The 16386-nt window shown below is 37.2% G+C and overlaps 1 protein-coding gene across 2 annotated transcripts in view; it reads right to left on the bottom strand.

The window, feature by feature from the left end:
* Window positions 1-1730: 1730 nt before the first annotated feature.
* CHD1 (chromodomain helicase DNA binding protein 1) overlaps window positions 1731-16386 on the bottom strand; it is a 60369-nt gene continuing 45713 nt past the window's right edge. The window contains exons 27-37 of one of the 2 annotated variants that reach the window (XM_064640864.1): window positions 15881-16019; window positions 15007-15157; window positions 13871-13993; window positions 13367-13504; window positions 10878-11141; window positions 10309-10449; window positions 6832-7010; window positions 4921-5017; window positions 4662-4719; window positions 3496-3706; window positions 1731-3307 (exon numbers count right to left, since the gene is read on the bottom strand). In XM_064640864.1, coding sequence (XP_064496934.1) covers window positions 2944-3307; window positions 3496-3706; window positions 4662-4719; window positions 4921-5017; window positions 6832-7010; window positions 10309-10449; window positions 10878-11141; window positions 13367-13504; window positions 13871-13993; window positions 15007-15157; window positions 15881-16019 — 1865 coding nt within the window. In that variant the 3' untranslated portion in view covers window positions 1731-2943. The remainder of the gene's footprint in view (window positions 3308-3495; window positions 3707-4661; window positions 4720-4920; window positions 5018-6831; window positions 7011-10308; window positions 10450-10877; window positions 11142-13366; window positions 13505-13870; window positions 13994-15006; window positions 15158-15880; window positions 16020-16386) is intronic. The other variant, XM_064640865.1, reaches the window with a different exon arrangement.

The raw sequence follows: 16386 nt of genomic DNA, 5'->3' as shown, positions 1-16386 counted from the left end.
GCTGGGTGGGCACTTGGCATTCAGCCAAGGTGAACCCACCACAGGAAGTCAGGGCACTCTCCTTTTGTAGGAGCATCATGTTCCTGCAGGTTCCTCTTGTGGTTGGTGCTTGAATCCTTTCCAAGTCCTGTTTGTGGTGAAAGGCTCTCAGGACTCAGGAGCTGAGTGCTCCTCAGACACCAGGACATCTGCACTGAGAATCAAAATGGGGAAAACACAGAGCAGCTGCGAGCAGGCAAATGATGGTCACATCATATCACAGCCCCTGACAACTAACAGCAGCCTGAACGTGCATTTCCCTCTCCTTAAAACTAAGAGCAGCACTATGTTTTTTAATGTGCTTTTTCAGACTGACCAACAATCTATTCTTTTAGGTAGTACTGGGAATGGTAGACTAGAAATATGCAACAGGATTAAGATGGAAATCTTAGACTTCCATGTGTGGTAGATGACACCAGAATCTTTTATCAACAGCTGTCTGAGGAGTTCTCTTGCAATCATCAGAAATCTTACTTTCCAAAACCTCTGACAGATAGGCAACACTAGTATCTGATGGATGCTTCAGAACTTGACACACTGCTTGGAGACTGTTCATTACAAATGAACAAAGGAAGGATCAAATTTATGTGCATTGACTGAATGATGTCTCATTTGCAAAGGATATGGGATTGAATAGTAAGATACACCACAACAGGCCTCATAAGCAATGGACTATCAAACTTCCAATCATCGTCATGCTGGGCTTCGTGAACGAAGATTTGGGAAGGGCTCTACCCAGCGCTACAAGTGCGCTGGTGGCTAAAAAGGCCAATGTGAGATAGGCAAGTCAGTCTGCAAAAGGCACAGCAGAAAGACTCCTTAGGTGGTATTGACAAGACACGGTTCTTTCTGCGTTGTCTTTTCCAATACTTACAATTTAATGGAAAACAGAGGGGAAAAATTAAATGGAGGCAAATGCGATTTGTGTATCTGTAAATATGATTGAATAAAAGTTACAAAGCCTAAGTAGACTAATTCCCAAAGATCTACATCATCAAAACCACCAAGTATTCGAGAGACCTGAGGTATCTTCACTGCAAACATCTGCAGACCAACCACAGTGACGTTGGTCACAGTGAGAGAGATCACAGTGCCGTAACAGCTGAACTGGTGTAGGCTTGGTGGGATGCCCTGTCTGTGCTCTCCTGATGGATCTGTACAGCACTTCCTGAGCAGGGAGAATTGGGGCAGGGATCAGAGTTACTCCTGCTTCTAGATTTTCCCCCCTGGAAGTGGAAGGTGCACAACCTTATCAGACACCACTCTGCTGCCTAAACACTGCTGCAGCCATCAAGCTTGAAAGCAGAACAACTCAAACCCTCTAGACCCTGTCATGATGAAGAGTTAAGAAATGAAGCAGCATTAATTAACCAAGTCCCAGCCTACACACTAAATGAGCTTAACACTTAATGTGCCTACACTGAGATCTAAGAAATACTCCATGGACAGATTTTTGATTCTATATTGATGCTTTCATACAAACCTGTCTAATTGGAAAAAATGCTTAACATTGCAAGAGTGGAATAAAACTAGAGCAACAGACACAGCTCCTGCCAAATGATGCCAGGCTAGGTATTCTCCCTACTTGTCACAAGGATTAAAATTTAGTACTTTTAATGCTTTTATGGGTAAATGTGAGAAAAAGTAACACTGTAGAGAAAAACATAGGAGAAAACTACAAGACCCACATGTCCTTTTAGTTTAAATTTAATTTGTCAGATAGAAGTTATCTATGTACAATCAGTGTGCATTGTAACAATTCTGTCAATAAAGTCATAATTCAAATCTTCTAAAATATTAACTAGCTGCATAGCACATTTGACATTATTGCCCATGTCGAAGAGGGAACACAAATGAATTTACAATGAATTTTGACTGATCTGGATACTGAAGTCTTCTGATACTTAACATTCCTCCTTTAAAACCAATGCACCTGAAAAGCTTTCCAGAGCACAGTTTAGCTGGGTATTTCTTACCATTTCATTACAAACAATCACAACACTGACAGTTTAATAGGGAAAAAAACCCAAACAAAACCCCAAAACGTGTTTCTAAAGTATCCAATAAAGGGAGCACTAAGTGGAATAAAATGTTCCCTTTCCCCATTTTTACATTCTGAGGAGTGACTCCATCAAGATCTTTTATTGAAACATATAAGTACACTGATTTTATTTCATACTTGTGACAAGAAGGCCTGAGTTGGTGGGGAAAGGAACAGTCGAAAAAAGCCTGAGGGGGGGGGAAAGCTCATTTAATAAATTTACAACAATTTACAGCCATTTGTTTGTGTTTTGCTTTTTTTTTTATTATTTGTTTGTTTGTTTTGTAAAAAGGCATTGTAACTGATCACAAACAGGAGAAATCCTGGCTATTTTACAGTTATAGGTACAGAATTTAAATATTCAAGCTTGTGATGAAAAGCGGCAAGGTGGTCGCAGTGTACAATGTAAACAAGTAGCTTTGGAAAGTGAACAAAGTCCTTGAGAGTTCTTTACTAAGAAAAAAAAATAATCTCCCCATTCCCTCCTGAAATATGAGCACAGGTCAGTGTTTAAAAGTTCGTTTACAAACATAACTTAAAACATTATCAGCCTCAAACCACTTTGACATGAAGAGTTTTATAGTAAGATCCAGTCTGAAATGGGCAGTGTTGAGGTCCCTGTAAAAGTAAACATCTTCCATTTCTTAAAAAAAGTGCCACAGCATTTGCAGCACAGTGCAGCATAAACTTTAAATACAAAAATATTTTTCTTCTGTTGGGATAATAGACCTTGCATCCTGGAAAGAGTAACAATACTGCTACTGATAGAATATCCCGTCTGTATCTTTCAAGTCATGTAAGGCAATTACTGTGTTAGTTTACTGTATATGGCTAAAAGAAGGTCCAGCAAGTGTCAGTCTTTGTTATGTTTTCCGGCTGCTCCATGTATGTTCAGGTGTACTTTTGTGATCTGATGAGTGTTCAAATGGAGATCTGTGACCTAGGGGAGATCTTGAACCATAAGGAGACCTCTGATCCAATGGTGACCTTGGGCCACTACCCGAAGCTCTGTGGTCCATTTGCCAGTCTGAGTGATACCTATAGTCTCTAGGTGATTTATGATGGCTGTATTCGGAAGTGGAACGATGATCCAAGTGTATCCTGTGGTCTGAATGGGAACGGTGATCCGAATGAGCCCGACTGTCTTTTAAACTTCCCTCCAGGTTTGACCTGTGGTCTCTGCTCCTGTAGTCATCTAACTTTCTATGTTTAATATCACTGTAGTATCTATAAAATATGAAATTATTCATATTAGAGTTACTGAACACATTAAGAGCCACAATTATGTCAAATCGATAGACTGGCATTAGAGACACTGTTGCAACTTTGCATCACTCAGAAGAGACCGTGCAGTGCTTGCTACAAAAACAGGAAAGGAATTCTGACCAGATTTCAAAACTGGTTGAGAAACTGACCTGCTGTCTTGTTTGTAGTGATCCCACTCTCTGTGATCTTTTCCGTTGCTGAAGGCTGAATAGGGCCTTTTCCTCGAGTCGCTTTTCTTATAACTGTCCCCCTGATGCCTGTCTTTGTGATGATCATGGTATTGTGACAAATGTCTGTCAGAAGAGTAACTGTCCCTGCTACTGTCATCGTGGTTTGTATTCTCCTTCAGTCTTTCTACATCTGTTTAATAAAGCAGAGGTTAAAAGGAAGTCTCATAAAGTCTTTACTTCACCTAATTCAAACAGCACTGCTACCTGTCTGATGCAAAGGAGTATGAAAGTGACACGATTTAAACGAAACAATGTCTAAGCAGTTGAAAGACAAATGCACTAACGCCAGTGAATGGAAAGAAACCTTAAAAGTAAGAGGGAAGCAAGGTGGAATGTAGATGTGTAGGACCTGGAAGCTGAACTTCTCAACCTCCGCATTCAGCCTATGAAGCAAAGTGTGGTCCAAATGAGCAGTGAGTAGAGGTGCCTCCAGCAGAGCAATTTTAGATAGAACAGCAGCAACTTCCCCTCTAAGAAGGGAAGGACTTTGTATGGGTAACAGTTTTAAAGGTACACCTTGTCAGCAAAAGAATTCCAGTGGTATTCCCAAAATACACGATGCTGATTTTAAGGCCATGAAAATTTACTCGAAGTGTTCCGTCACACCAGATAAAAAGAAGTATTACATACGAGAAGGCAGGTGTGCTAACACAGGAAAAAACCTAGTGATTTTGTCAACAATAAAAGACAGCCTATGTAACTAATGACAAACTACGACTGCAAGGAGTAACTTGCCTTCTTACACTGGAGTGACATTAAAACAGCTACAAACAGGCACAGAATTTCCAAGAAATTTACAGTTTTTGAGGAGACCTCTCATCCTTCCCAAAATTTAAAACAAAAAATGTTTCTGAATTTTTTTAAAGGATAGTCAAATAACCCTGTTAAGTGCCAGCTTCAGTCTACACTCAGCTGGATTTCATCAGCAAACTGGTGAAACCAGTGAAGTCTGGCTAATCAGCCTTTCTTTATGGTACTTAGCAGTGTGGAAAACAGACCTAGGAGACATGTGAAATGAAATAAACACGAAAACTTAAGATATCTAACACAAGATTACACTTAAGGTTATACTTAAGGTTTCTTACCTGGATTTCTAATTACATGTGTATTCACATTGGTACTAACATTCTGGTCATTGTGTTGCTAAAAGAGACAAGTACAAAAGCATAATGGTAAATCCCAAAGTTCATCTGGATACACTAGAAAAATATCCTAACAAAAGAGACTGCAATGATACAAACACAAATGCTACTTGAACTGTATTTCTGTGTTCCTTATAATCCTTTAAAGATAATGGAAGAGTTATAAAACTTAAAATATGCATATATATATAAAATATATTACTTGAGACTCTTGGCGTTTTTTGATTGCATGTTTATACAGTTTGTGCAGCTTTCTGGCATCAAATTCCGTAAACTTGGAGACAAAAATCCACAGATTTCTGAGGAAGAAGAAAGGAGAGAAGTTATAATTCTTCCATAAATTTATTTTCCCCATATTATGCAACAGAACATAGATTTAACTGAAATAATCTGAACAGTACTTCAGTAAACCAAAAATACTATGAAATCTACACAGTATTGCCTAATTGCACAATAAATACTATGTACCTGAAAAAATAACATTTGAAAGACTAATTCCTTTAACAATTAGTGACTTCTTAATATTTTTTGTAAGTACTTCAGACTGCAAAGTGCATGGAAAGTAGTACTAATAAATTCTGTTAATTTTCATGAAATGCTTAAAAATGTAGCTATCAATCTAAATATGTCTTCTAAATGCTTGTTTGAGTTTTGAGTATTTACCACATTGTAAATAAAAAAATTAAGAAAGAAAAAGTAGTAAAAATTCTTTCAAACTTGAAATCTCTTATCTTGGCGAACAAGCTTTATTATATGAGAATACTGGGGAGAATTAAGTCTGGTCAAAGCTTTTGAAACCAAGTGAGAACTGTGAAAGACAATGGAAGTCATACAGAAATAAATTTGTGCCTAATCTGTGCTTGAAGGAACCAAAGAAAAACAAATCAGGTCTTGTGTTGTCAGGATGTCAGAATTGTTAAGGAAACATTTGCTTCTATAATCACAGGTAAAGCTCTTTCAACAGATACAGAATTCTTTTAGTCAAATTTGGAGGTGGAATGCTTAAGAGTCTACAGAATACTGGTGTTGAGAAATATTTGAAGTGTGTAGGCTCAGGAAGCAACAGTCTGCTCCTTCACTGTGATTATTTAAACATAGTAATTTCTGTCTAGAAGTTTGCAAAAGTAGACAACCAGTCAATGCTGACCATTATAACTAATGAGACCATTATAACTTTATACAAGTTACACCACTTCTTAGAAAGGATAGCTGAGATACGTATTTTATGAATCTACACATAATATTGTAGCATTATTACAAATAATAGCTCTATTTCAAGTTCCCACTTAAAGATATAACATTTACCAAAATGTAAGACATGGATCTTACTTTTGTATCTCAGATCACCTAAATATTTTGAAGTAAAGGTATTAAAATCAGCAGAAGCATTCTACACTAAAAGAAGTCTTCAAGAAAATGCAACCCTTAGCAGAAGGAAGCACAGGATGTACTTTCAATCTCAATAAAGATATTAAGTGCACATTCTGATAGAAGCAACTCAAATTGCATTAAGAACGTAACAATGAAATACAGTTTACAAAGCAAGATTTTTTTTTTGAATTGTCACCTCATAAACTGTTCTCTCACTTTTAAAATGCATCTGAGCACATTATGATAAATACTTCTATCAAGTCAGTTAATATGTAATATGTAATTATTTTAGAATACATTTTTAGAACAATAAAGAATTCTGTAGCTCAGAATCATAAAAAGTTCAACACAACTGTAGAACTGTGTATTTTCAGCAGGAATTATAAACCACCAAAACCATCTAAAGTTGAAAGTTGAAAAAGCAGATCCTTAAGGGTAAGAATGCTCTTCCACTAAACACAGTTTAGTGATGAGTTCCTCAGTGTCTGCTTTCAGCATTAAGTAGTGAGATGTCTCCACCCACTGAGCAAAATGCACTGATGTGCAGCAAATGCTTAATGTCAATCCATTTAAAGTCAGAACAATGTATAATCACCTTTCTATAGATTCCTATTTAAAAGAGCAGAAAGATACAAGAAAGAGAGGAAAAAAAAAGGAGAAATAACTAAAAGCTATTCTGCTTAATAGAAGCAACTACAGATTTCCCTTTTTCAAGCAAACCTAAGGAGAATAAATAACTTACTTTCTCCACTGTTTAATTTGTTCAGGATTTGTGTACTCTTTTAGACATTCAGTAATGTGATCCCCAATTTTGATAAGACACTGTCTAGTGTGTTCCAGCTGTTCTCTTTCAGAAAGGCCCTTCTCCGGTCGATCCAGCTGTTTCAATGCTGCTTTGACAGGTCTCATTCTTTCTTTGCACTGTAAAACGGAAAAAATTAATCAAGTGATTCAAAATTCAAAATATCAATTCAAAAGGAAAAAAAATTCTAAAACATGATCCACCTTTTACTGTGATATATATATGCAGGTGAAGACAATATTGTCAAATGAAACACAAGACTTTCTCACAGCTCCTGAAAATATTTTGCAGGTTTCCTTTGGAACAAGTTGTATTATAAACCAAATTGGAAATTTATTATCTATGAAAGATTGTATAAAATACAGATATCAAGGTGCAGAAGCCTGGAAGATAAGGGTGCTAATGTGTACGTCTCAAACACTGGTAGCTGGACAGCTGTGGAGCCAGCAAAGGATTGTTGTGGCTGGAGAAGGGACCCATACAGAGTTAGGGCGGCTCTTTTCTGGGACAAACATCCTTGTTCTGGCTCCTGAAGATAAGCACAACACAGTACTGTGCAGGCACAGGAGTGAAGATGAGGCATGGACTGTCAAGGGGGCAACAAGACCACCCAAGACCCCCAGAGCCCTCCAACCCATTTCCAGTAAGGCCTGGAAGGACTGACTGCCCATGGTAACTGATGTGCGTAGCGAGAAACTTGACCTCCAGGGAGGGAAAAACTTATCTATAAAAAGGTTACCCCACAAAGCCCAGGTGTGTGGGCACCCCAAGGGCCCTGGATACCTTGCTGGATCAATGCTAGAGCCAGGACTGCTGATAGCTGTTTTTCCCTCCCTTTCTCCCCACCATCTGCTCCTTTCTCACTCCCTCCCTCCCCCTTTCACCCCACCCCTCTGTACAAAAACCACTGCAGTGGGCTTATCTGGCAGGTCAGGGACTAACATACCAATTTCCATGTCAAGGGTATAATTTAGTAAAAAAATACTGTAAACTTTTGCAGACCCTCTGACTTCTGTCATTCTTTTTGACCACGAGCATCTATGAATCTTGTGCACTCCCTTCCCCTTAAGGGTGGGATGCCACGCAAGCACTGATTTAATATACAGGATTTCTGTGGAAAATTATTACATTATTACAAATGGATTTTACAATTAAAACTTTGAGCACAATCATGTAGGACAAGATTTACACTTTTTAGCACCTAGAAAGCTATACAAACTCAATGGCAAAACTAAATATGAGAGTTTTCAGTACATTTCAAACAAATACTTTCTGCAACAATTACACCTGGCATCCAGCAAAGGATCAAAATCGCTTCTATAGACATTTTTCAAACCTCACTCCTATGCAGATACTAGCAGAACTTGTGTTACCTAGAGGAAAGCTAGTTTGGGTATAGAACCATAAAGATAAACAACCTCCAAGATCATTAAGTCCCATCTTTAACCGAACACCACCATACCCACTGAAGTACTATGAAGTCCCACATCCAGTTATTTTATTTTTGAACACTTCCAGGGATGGTGACATCACCACCTCGCGGGGCAGCCTGTTCCAGTGCTTAACCACTCTTTCAGTGAAGAAATTTTCCCTAATACCCAACCTGAACATCTCCTGGCACTACTTGGGATGCTTCTCCTTGTCCTGTCACTGGTTGCCTGGGAGAAGAGGCCAACCTCCACTTGGCTACACTTCCTTCCAGGTAGTTTTAGACAGCAGTAAGGTCTCCACTGAGCCTACTTGTCTCCAGGCTAAACACCCCCAGCTCCCTCAGCTGCTCCTCATAAACCTTGTGCTCCAGACCCTTCGCCATCTCCATTGCCCTTTTCTGGACACACTCCAGCACCTCAATGTCCTTCTCAAAGTGAGAGGCTCAGAACTGGACACAGCACTGGAAATGTGGTCTCATCAGCACTGAGTAGAGGGGATGCCTAGACCAGCAAAAACAGTGATGTCAACTCAGATAAAGGTTGCGCATTCTTGAGTTTTCACACCTGGAATCCAATGTTTTAATAATAAATCCAGATAAACCCAGTTGGCAGGGTTTAAATTACAGACACTTGCTTAGGAATAGTATCGAAGTACAGTGGCATGGTAAACGTGACATGCATTTTCTGCTTGTCATAATGAGTGAAGTAAGTTAAGCCTGAACAACTCAATTCGATTTAAAAGTGCAGTTAAATGTTTAATTAGACTGCACCTGACCATGGCAGCTGATGATAAACAGAACACTTCCCCCCCTTCCCGGTGCCATTTCTGTATACGCTACCAAACCTAGAAAATCAAACAAATATCTGGAATGGAATGAAATGAAATATTACGATTACCATGTAAGCATCTAGGGACAACTCAGAAAAATTGGGGAAGCTGTTCCATTGCCAGCTCATGCCACTAAATTAATTAAGCATTTGGATTACATATTGCATTAGCCACAGATTAAAGTAGCCTTTAAAAAGACAGCTTAAACAGTGCACTTCTTAAATAAAGAAGTGATCAGAAAAATATAACTTATGATTTTCTGTCATTAGCCACACAAACACATCCACCTGAATTACTGAAGGCCAATGCTGAAAATCACAAGTGAGTTACTTGGAATGTTCAGAATAAAACCATCGACCAGTCACTACCATACTGAAGAGAATCCTATTGGCACGTCACAGCCAGCACCCACAACAGCCTGAACAGATCTGGCTGGCAAAAACACACAACTGTTGCAATCTGAATGACAAAAGCATCACAGGAGAACAGCTGCTCAAAGTAACTCATTAATACTCTCCCAAAGGCCCCAGCTAACCTATAAAACTTCACATAAACTGTGTGTACATACATTATTCTCAAATGTTAATTCAGAACTTAGTCAGAAGTAGTGATTAAACAGAATTATTTTAGTGTCATAGACATTACTTCAGCAAGGTATTTCTAAAGGCTTTAGCATTTTTTCCTTCCTGTGTCTACTAAATGAAGTTTGCAATACTTCAGCAGACAAGTGCTGAAACCTAATTTTTCTTGCTATCTAACAAAGAAGAAAAGCATATATGATAAGGTGAAGCCAGAGACTCCATCAATTGCTTTTAAGTTCATTCATGTCTCCCCTTTAAGAAGAAGGATACACAAGTGACTCCTGAGGATATATCTGTAGAGTATATTCATCACACAAAGCATGGGATATTTTTTTGTACTATCTTGAGTAAATACAGTAAAAAAGCAAAATAGAAGTGCTGGAATGCAGTAAAAATTATTTTTGTACACTGTCAATAGCATTCATTGATCTGAGACTTTATCTGGGAAAGATCACCTGCGCTACTGTGCTCAGTAAGAGTATCAGGAATATCAGAAATTGTCCTCATTTAGACTATTAAGTATATTAAGTATAAACTTAAGTATAAACATAAACTGACTTATCGAAAGGGGACTTACCACACTAAAAGTTTTCTGATCCAGTTCTTCAGATTCTTCTGATATAGGAACTGGTTCACTAGTTGCAGTAATATGAACTGGAGTATCCAACAATGGAATTTTTTTAGTTTTTTCTTTATTTTCAGATTTGATTTCATTTACCTAAGAACAAGATACAAAAATATTTAAGTACACTTTATTCTGGCTCTGGAATTACCTTATAATATATGACAATCCCCATAACTACTGCATTCTCTTCAGTAATAAGAATAAAATTTATGCTGACATTCAGTGACAGTACGTTTTACTTTCTCTGGGATGGAAATGGAAAATGGAAAAGGAAAAGAATAATTTTTGCACACACTTGTACTCTCAGTCCAACTAAGGGATGTATCATTGAAGATGTACTTTCCCATTTCAAGTGCCTGTCCTCATGGTTTCAGGTAGGAAAAATAAAAAACTTCAAATTATGTAAAAGACTATAATGAAATGACAACTGATCAGATCCAAAACACCTTTTAATCTCAAAATCATTCACATAAACCTAGTGGCCTTTTCTAGTGCTATGTAAGACAAGTAAACCTAGTTACCTTCTCTTCCTTTACTTCTTTTTCTTTCTGTGTGGATTCTTTTACTTTGTTTTCTCTCTTTTCTTTAATATCCTTTTCTTTTAATTCTTTCTTATCCTCTTTTTCTTTTTTCTCCCTTTTCAAATCCCTCTTATTTTCCTTTTCTTTTGTCTCTCTTTTTTCTTCAGCTTCCTTCTTTATACCAGTATCTGGCTCAGGCTTTTCTTCATTTTCTTTCTCTGCTTTAAATTTTTTATGCAGATGTTTCACTGAAACAATCTCATCCTGCAATATGCAAGCATATATGTCACATCAAACTGAGTTCCTATCTATACAGTTTCACAACTATCAGATTAAAACACTTTTTATCTGTTCATTCTTTCTTTTGGGACACACAATTTAACATCTATCAAATAGAACTGAATGCAGTTGCAAAGACAAATGAGAACTACACACTCACTTCCTTGATGTGACAAAGCAAGTACTGACTTGGCAGAGGCACTAGGTGTGAGAAATTGTGTCCATTTAACTTAGAATTAACTTCAAATTCGGTCCCTTTAAAGGTACTTAGACTCTGAAGAGCTAAAATCTAAAAAGAGGCAGGTCTTGCAAAATTGAGCTGATTGGTCAGGACACTCAAGTGATGGGGATGTTAGAAGACCTCTGATCTAGTTAGATTTGTCCTAGTAACTTTTTACCAATCCCATATTAAACATTCACAGGAGAAGGTAACAGAGTCCCGAATTTCTCTTTTCCAGAGCTGTTTGTTTTTATTAGGCTTTAAAAAAGCATTAGTTACAGACTGTCTGATAGGGGCCCATTCAACTACTTGAAGGTGAAAATCTCAGTTCATGACTTCAAAGTGTTCACCTATAAGGCCGGAGACAGAAACTAAAATCCTTCCAGACACAAGAAAAATATGACAGTAAATAACATATTGTAACACAGGTGTAAGAATCATTATCATCTCTTTAAACACACGCTGGAAGGGCACATATAGAAACTGTTGCAGAAAAGCAGGCCAAGGAATGTCCAATACCTTAACTGAACAAGTACTTAGATCAGGTATGAAGTAATCAGCCCAAACAGGACTCTAGTGTTTAGGTATCATGGAAACCTTCTAGCAACAATCCAGTGACTTCAGAAGTTTCCTGATAATTCTAGCAGTTAAACAGGTAAGTTTTAAATCCTGTATGCAGTATGGCAGCTAAGTAGCTGAGGCCAATCATTTAGGTGTCTCTTGTATATAGTCTAGTTTTCAGGAGTGCAATTGATACTCAATGTCCAAAGGTACTGAAGTGATGAATACCTGTTATTAAATACACAAAAGGAGACAGCATTCTAGGCAATTTCCCAAAACACAGTAAGTCAATCAACTGGCTGGCAGTGTCTTCTGAGTAGAGATGAAGTCTTAACACTTATTTTTAAGTGGTATGAACCCTTTAATCTGCTTAGTTTTAGGGTTTAGTTGCCCGCATTAATTTACTGAAACTAGTTGACACATACAGTTCTTAAGTCTTTTCATTCCAAGCAAATTAGTTCAGCTATAAACATAAGACAGTCTACATTGATTTTTTTTCCCTCTGGCTTTATATTTTGTTTTCATTGTATAATTTTAATACATACAGGAATGCTTTTGTTAAAAATTACTATAATTTTATAAATTTATCATGGTCCTTCTAACACTGAATAAATTTTAACTTTGTTTTTCTGGAAGTATTTTTTCCTTTAGAACAAGTAGACAATTACAATGGTTTGTAATAGTTTACTTCAAAGCTAGTAGGGAGTAAATTATTGGTACATATAGATTTCCACTGATTTATTTCAACTACTTTCAAAATCCCCAAATTAGCTGTGACATAACCCTAACTTTTTATATCTACTGGTTTTCCTGTGTGATAAATGACAAAAATAAAAAGATCTAACAAAAGCAGAGGCCTAAAGAAATATCAGAAGCAACAGAACACAAAAAGATTAAACAGTTGATTAAACAGTCTTTTTGGATAATGAGAGCTGTGATGTATACAGGAGCTCCCGCGTGCAAGCCTTGAAATATAATTTTTTCATGCTGCTCTTTCTAATTGAGCCTGATGATTTTCCAGAGCCCGAATAAAAAAAACTTTACCTTAAGAATCACTGTCAGTAGTTATAACACACTAGCCAAAACACTTAGTTTCACAATTGTGTGATACATTAGGCTTCCATTTCTATCAAATGCAGTGTTGAAATCTGTAAAGAATGCTGAAACTGAGCAATACCACCAGTAACTAGACAATAACATTTTTTATAAAAATTTGGAAAACTACTCATAACTTCTGAGTTATGGCTTATCATTAGAACAGATACAATTTTCCATGTGCCTACACTGATACAACATCAGTTGTAGCGGCCACAGGAAAAGGATGACGTTCAGGTGCTTTAATTTTATTAAGCCAAGCAGAAGACAAAATATATATTGATACTAACAGGAAAAACTAAATAGCCATCTTTACCATGTGAAAGATACTCACCTTATTATCCTCCTCATCATCTTCATCAGATTTTTCTGAGGGCTGTGGTGAAGAATCACTTTTTATTTCTTCTTTTATTTTTGCGGCCTTTAGCATCTTATTCTTTTTAGTTCTTGCTTTCCGCCTCTTTGAATTGCCCTGAAAGCAAATTGATCTCTTTAACAATGTCAAATGACAAGCATGTTTGCACTACAGTTGCAAAAAAAGTATTTGTTTTTACATCAAAGAGAGGGTTCCTTTTATTTATTGCCACTAATGACCACTGCTTTTTTCAGGACTGGAGACAGAGCATAGTGCAACAGTAGAGAATACACACAAATAATAAGAGAATAATATAGTGTGAAACTTGCAATAAATTTCCTGAGTTAGTCTCATGTACTATGATTAGCAATAGAGTAATACTACACAAATAAAAAAGAGCAGAACTAAAAAAAGAAAAGGATCAGCAGACACAACTAGAAGCATATTGTTTTATTTCACTATTGAATGCCAAATTTTACTTACTGCTCCAGCAAGCCTTTGTGCTTCCTTCCTTGCAAGGTCTTTATTCAGTAATTTAATGAGGTAGTCTGCACGGGTCTGCAACTGCTTGGCCTGGGGTTTCTTATCAGGATCATCAGGCAAAATCTGAGGAGAACAATGGTAGTTTCACAGCTGTGAGTACATATTATCAATCTTAGATGTTAGCCTGCAGCACACAGAACAGAAAAACCTCTGCAAAAGGAAGCGGTAAACAATTCACTCCAGCTATACCTAACAAATATGCCAGAATGCTTGGAGCAATGGAGAATTTCTTAAAGTTTTCACTCCTCTCCGATCAAGCAACTAATGAAGAATCTTGGAAATTGTCTCACAGTCTAACATTAGCTCAAAAAAACAGCCTCAGATTTCTGTCTCCACTCTGACAGTTCATCTAAGAAATTCTGGGCACCTATACCAGTCAGTCACTGAACTCCTGGCTCTGACTCATTCATCTTCTAAATGCAGAACTCACTACAGTACATTGCAGATGCCAAAAATACAAACGTATGGTTTCAAAAACCAGACAAATTAATGGAAGGCAGGAGTAGGTATCATTATTAAACAAATGTGGACAGAGACCTGGCTCCTCACATCCCAGATCTATAGGCCGGTGCCACAAAATTTACTTCATTCACCCCAGTCTTTCCCTCAGTACCTGTCTCTCACTATTGCTAAGAGGCTACTGCACTAATTCTAGCATGGCTACTCTCAATGTTGGGAGAGAAAACAGCTTCAACTGAGGAACCTGGGGACTAAGTGGGGAGAGGGAAACTGAATAAAATTTCTAGAAAAACCTCCCTTCTCAAAAGTTCAAGAACACAAAATTAACAAAACCAGAACATCCAAAACAGTGAAGGAAAAGACTTGAAAAGAAAAACTCAAGTGACAGACGCCCAGCCACATGAGAACATGGCAACACAACTGACTGCAAGAAAGATACTGCAACCAAATACACGAGACCCTAAAATATAACAACATAGAAGGATGATCTGAAGTATAACTGATGTATAATATAACTGCAATTTCATTTATTATAAAATAAGCTCTTTCAGTAACTCTACTTAATAGTATCACTACCTAAACAAACAGTCCTTAATGAAATGTTGTAGATGACATACCTTCTGTGTCAAACTGAGATCAGGATCCATTTTTATCATTTCCCAGCTGCCATAACCATATTCATAGATGCCTATTAACAAGTTGGAATCATCTTCCTTCCCCCATTCTATATCAAAATGAGCAGCCTTCGTGTGGCATGGGATGACATATCTAGAAGAAATGGATTAGAAAGACAAATAAAGGATTTTTACATCTGAAACTTAGTGAGGGAGAAGGAAACATCCTAGAAGTGATGTAACTAGATTTATTTTCTCTCCTAACAAGCTGGTAATTTTAAGAAATTAATCCAAGTGTTTATTATTATATTTTATTAATATTTCCATAAAGTATTTATTGAAATCAGCACTGAAATGTCTTTTAAAGCTTATTAAGACTAAAATATGAAAACCAGACATCTGTCTGTTGCCAGAAGCTGCATTACAGAGTTTCTTAGGCATTAATAAAAGTAAAAATGATCATCCAAGTGTAACCACTAACTAAGTGGATAGTTTGGAAATTGTGATACACAAGGTGGCAAGGGAAAAACTTCAGAGAGCAGAAACAACTACTGCTGTGCTTTGAACATTCCTCCCAAGCAGAGGTATTTAGCAGCTCCTGAGCAAACCTGAATTCCAGTTCCTAATTATTATTAGTAACTGAACACAGTTCCTAGTGAATACAGTTGAGAAGTCAAAGCTGTTACTGGCTTCTATAGCAAGGGAAGAAAGGATGAAGTACTGATGTGGAACAGGTTACTGCTGCCACTTTTTACGGGGATTAGAGGGATAACACTTTTAACAGTGTGCTGTGAGTCCAAGTTGTCAGAAAAACGGTAATAAAATTTAACAAGTTTTCTACATTACTGCGCCCTTTAAAAAATATAAAAATCAATACCTTTTTCTTTCTTCTGGATCTGAAGGAATGGATTTGTGCAATGGTGCCAATTCTTCTTCATGAGAGATAACTAGCTTTGCATTCACCTGCACTCCTGAGATTCGGAATGTTGGGCCTTTAACCTTCCCAAGTCTCCCTCCTAAAAATAAATACAAAGCTATTAAATTATTTACCTTTACAAATACCATTAGAAAAATGTAAAGAAAACAATTATACCAAATGACCTTTTCTTAACTAAATGCTTGAAGTAAGCTCCAGAATGAAAGAATCTTCCAGATAACAGGATTATTTTCAAATTTCACAGCAAAGCAAAAACATATTGCATTCTTCAGTCACACACAGAAAGGGAAAACAGTCACCTTACTATAACCCCGTTTTTAAATCACCCAGTATGCCAACATTTTTGTATTTTCCAACAAAACTGTTTTCTGTTATGATTAGAGTGTATGAGCAATTCAGCATTCTTGATGCTTTTCAATGACCTCTCAAGCCCCCTGAACACTGTA

This window comes from Pseudopipra pipra, chromosome Z, assembly GCF_036250125.1.
Source record: "Pseudopipra pipra isolate bDixPip1 chromosome Z, bDixPip1.hap1, whole genome shotgun sequence".
NCBI lineage: Eukaryota > Metazoa > Chordata > Aves > Passeriformes > Pipridae > Pseudopipra > Pseudopipra pipra.
This window is presented reverse-complemented; position numbering and strand designations above follow the sequence as displayed.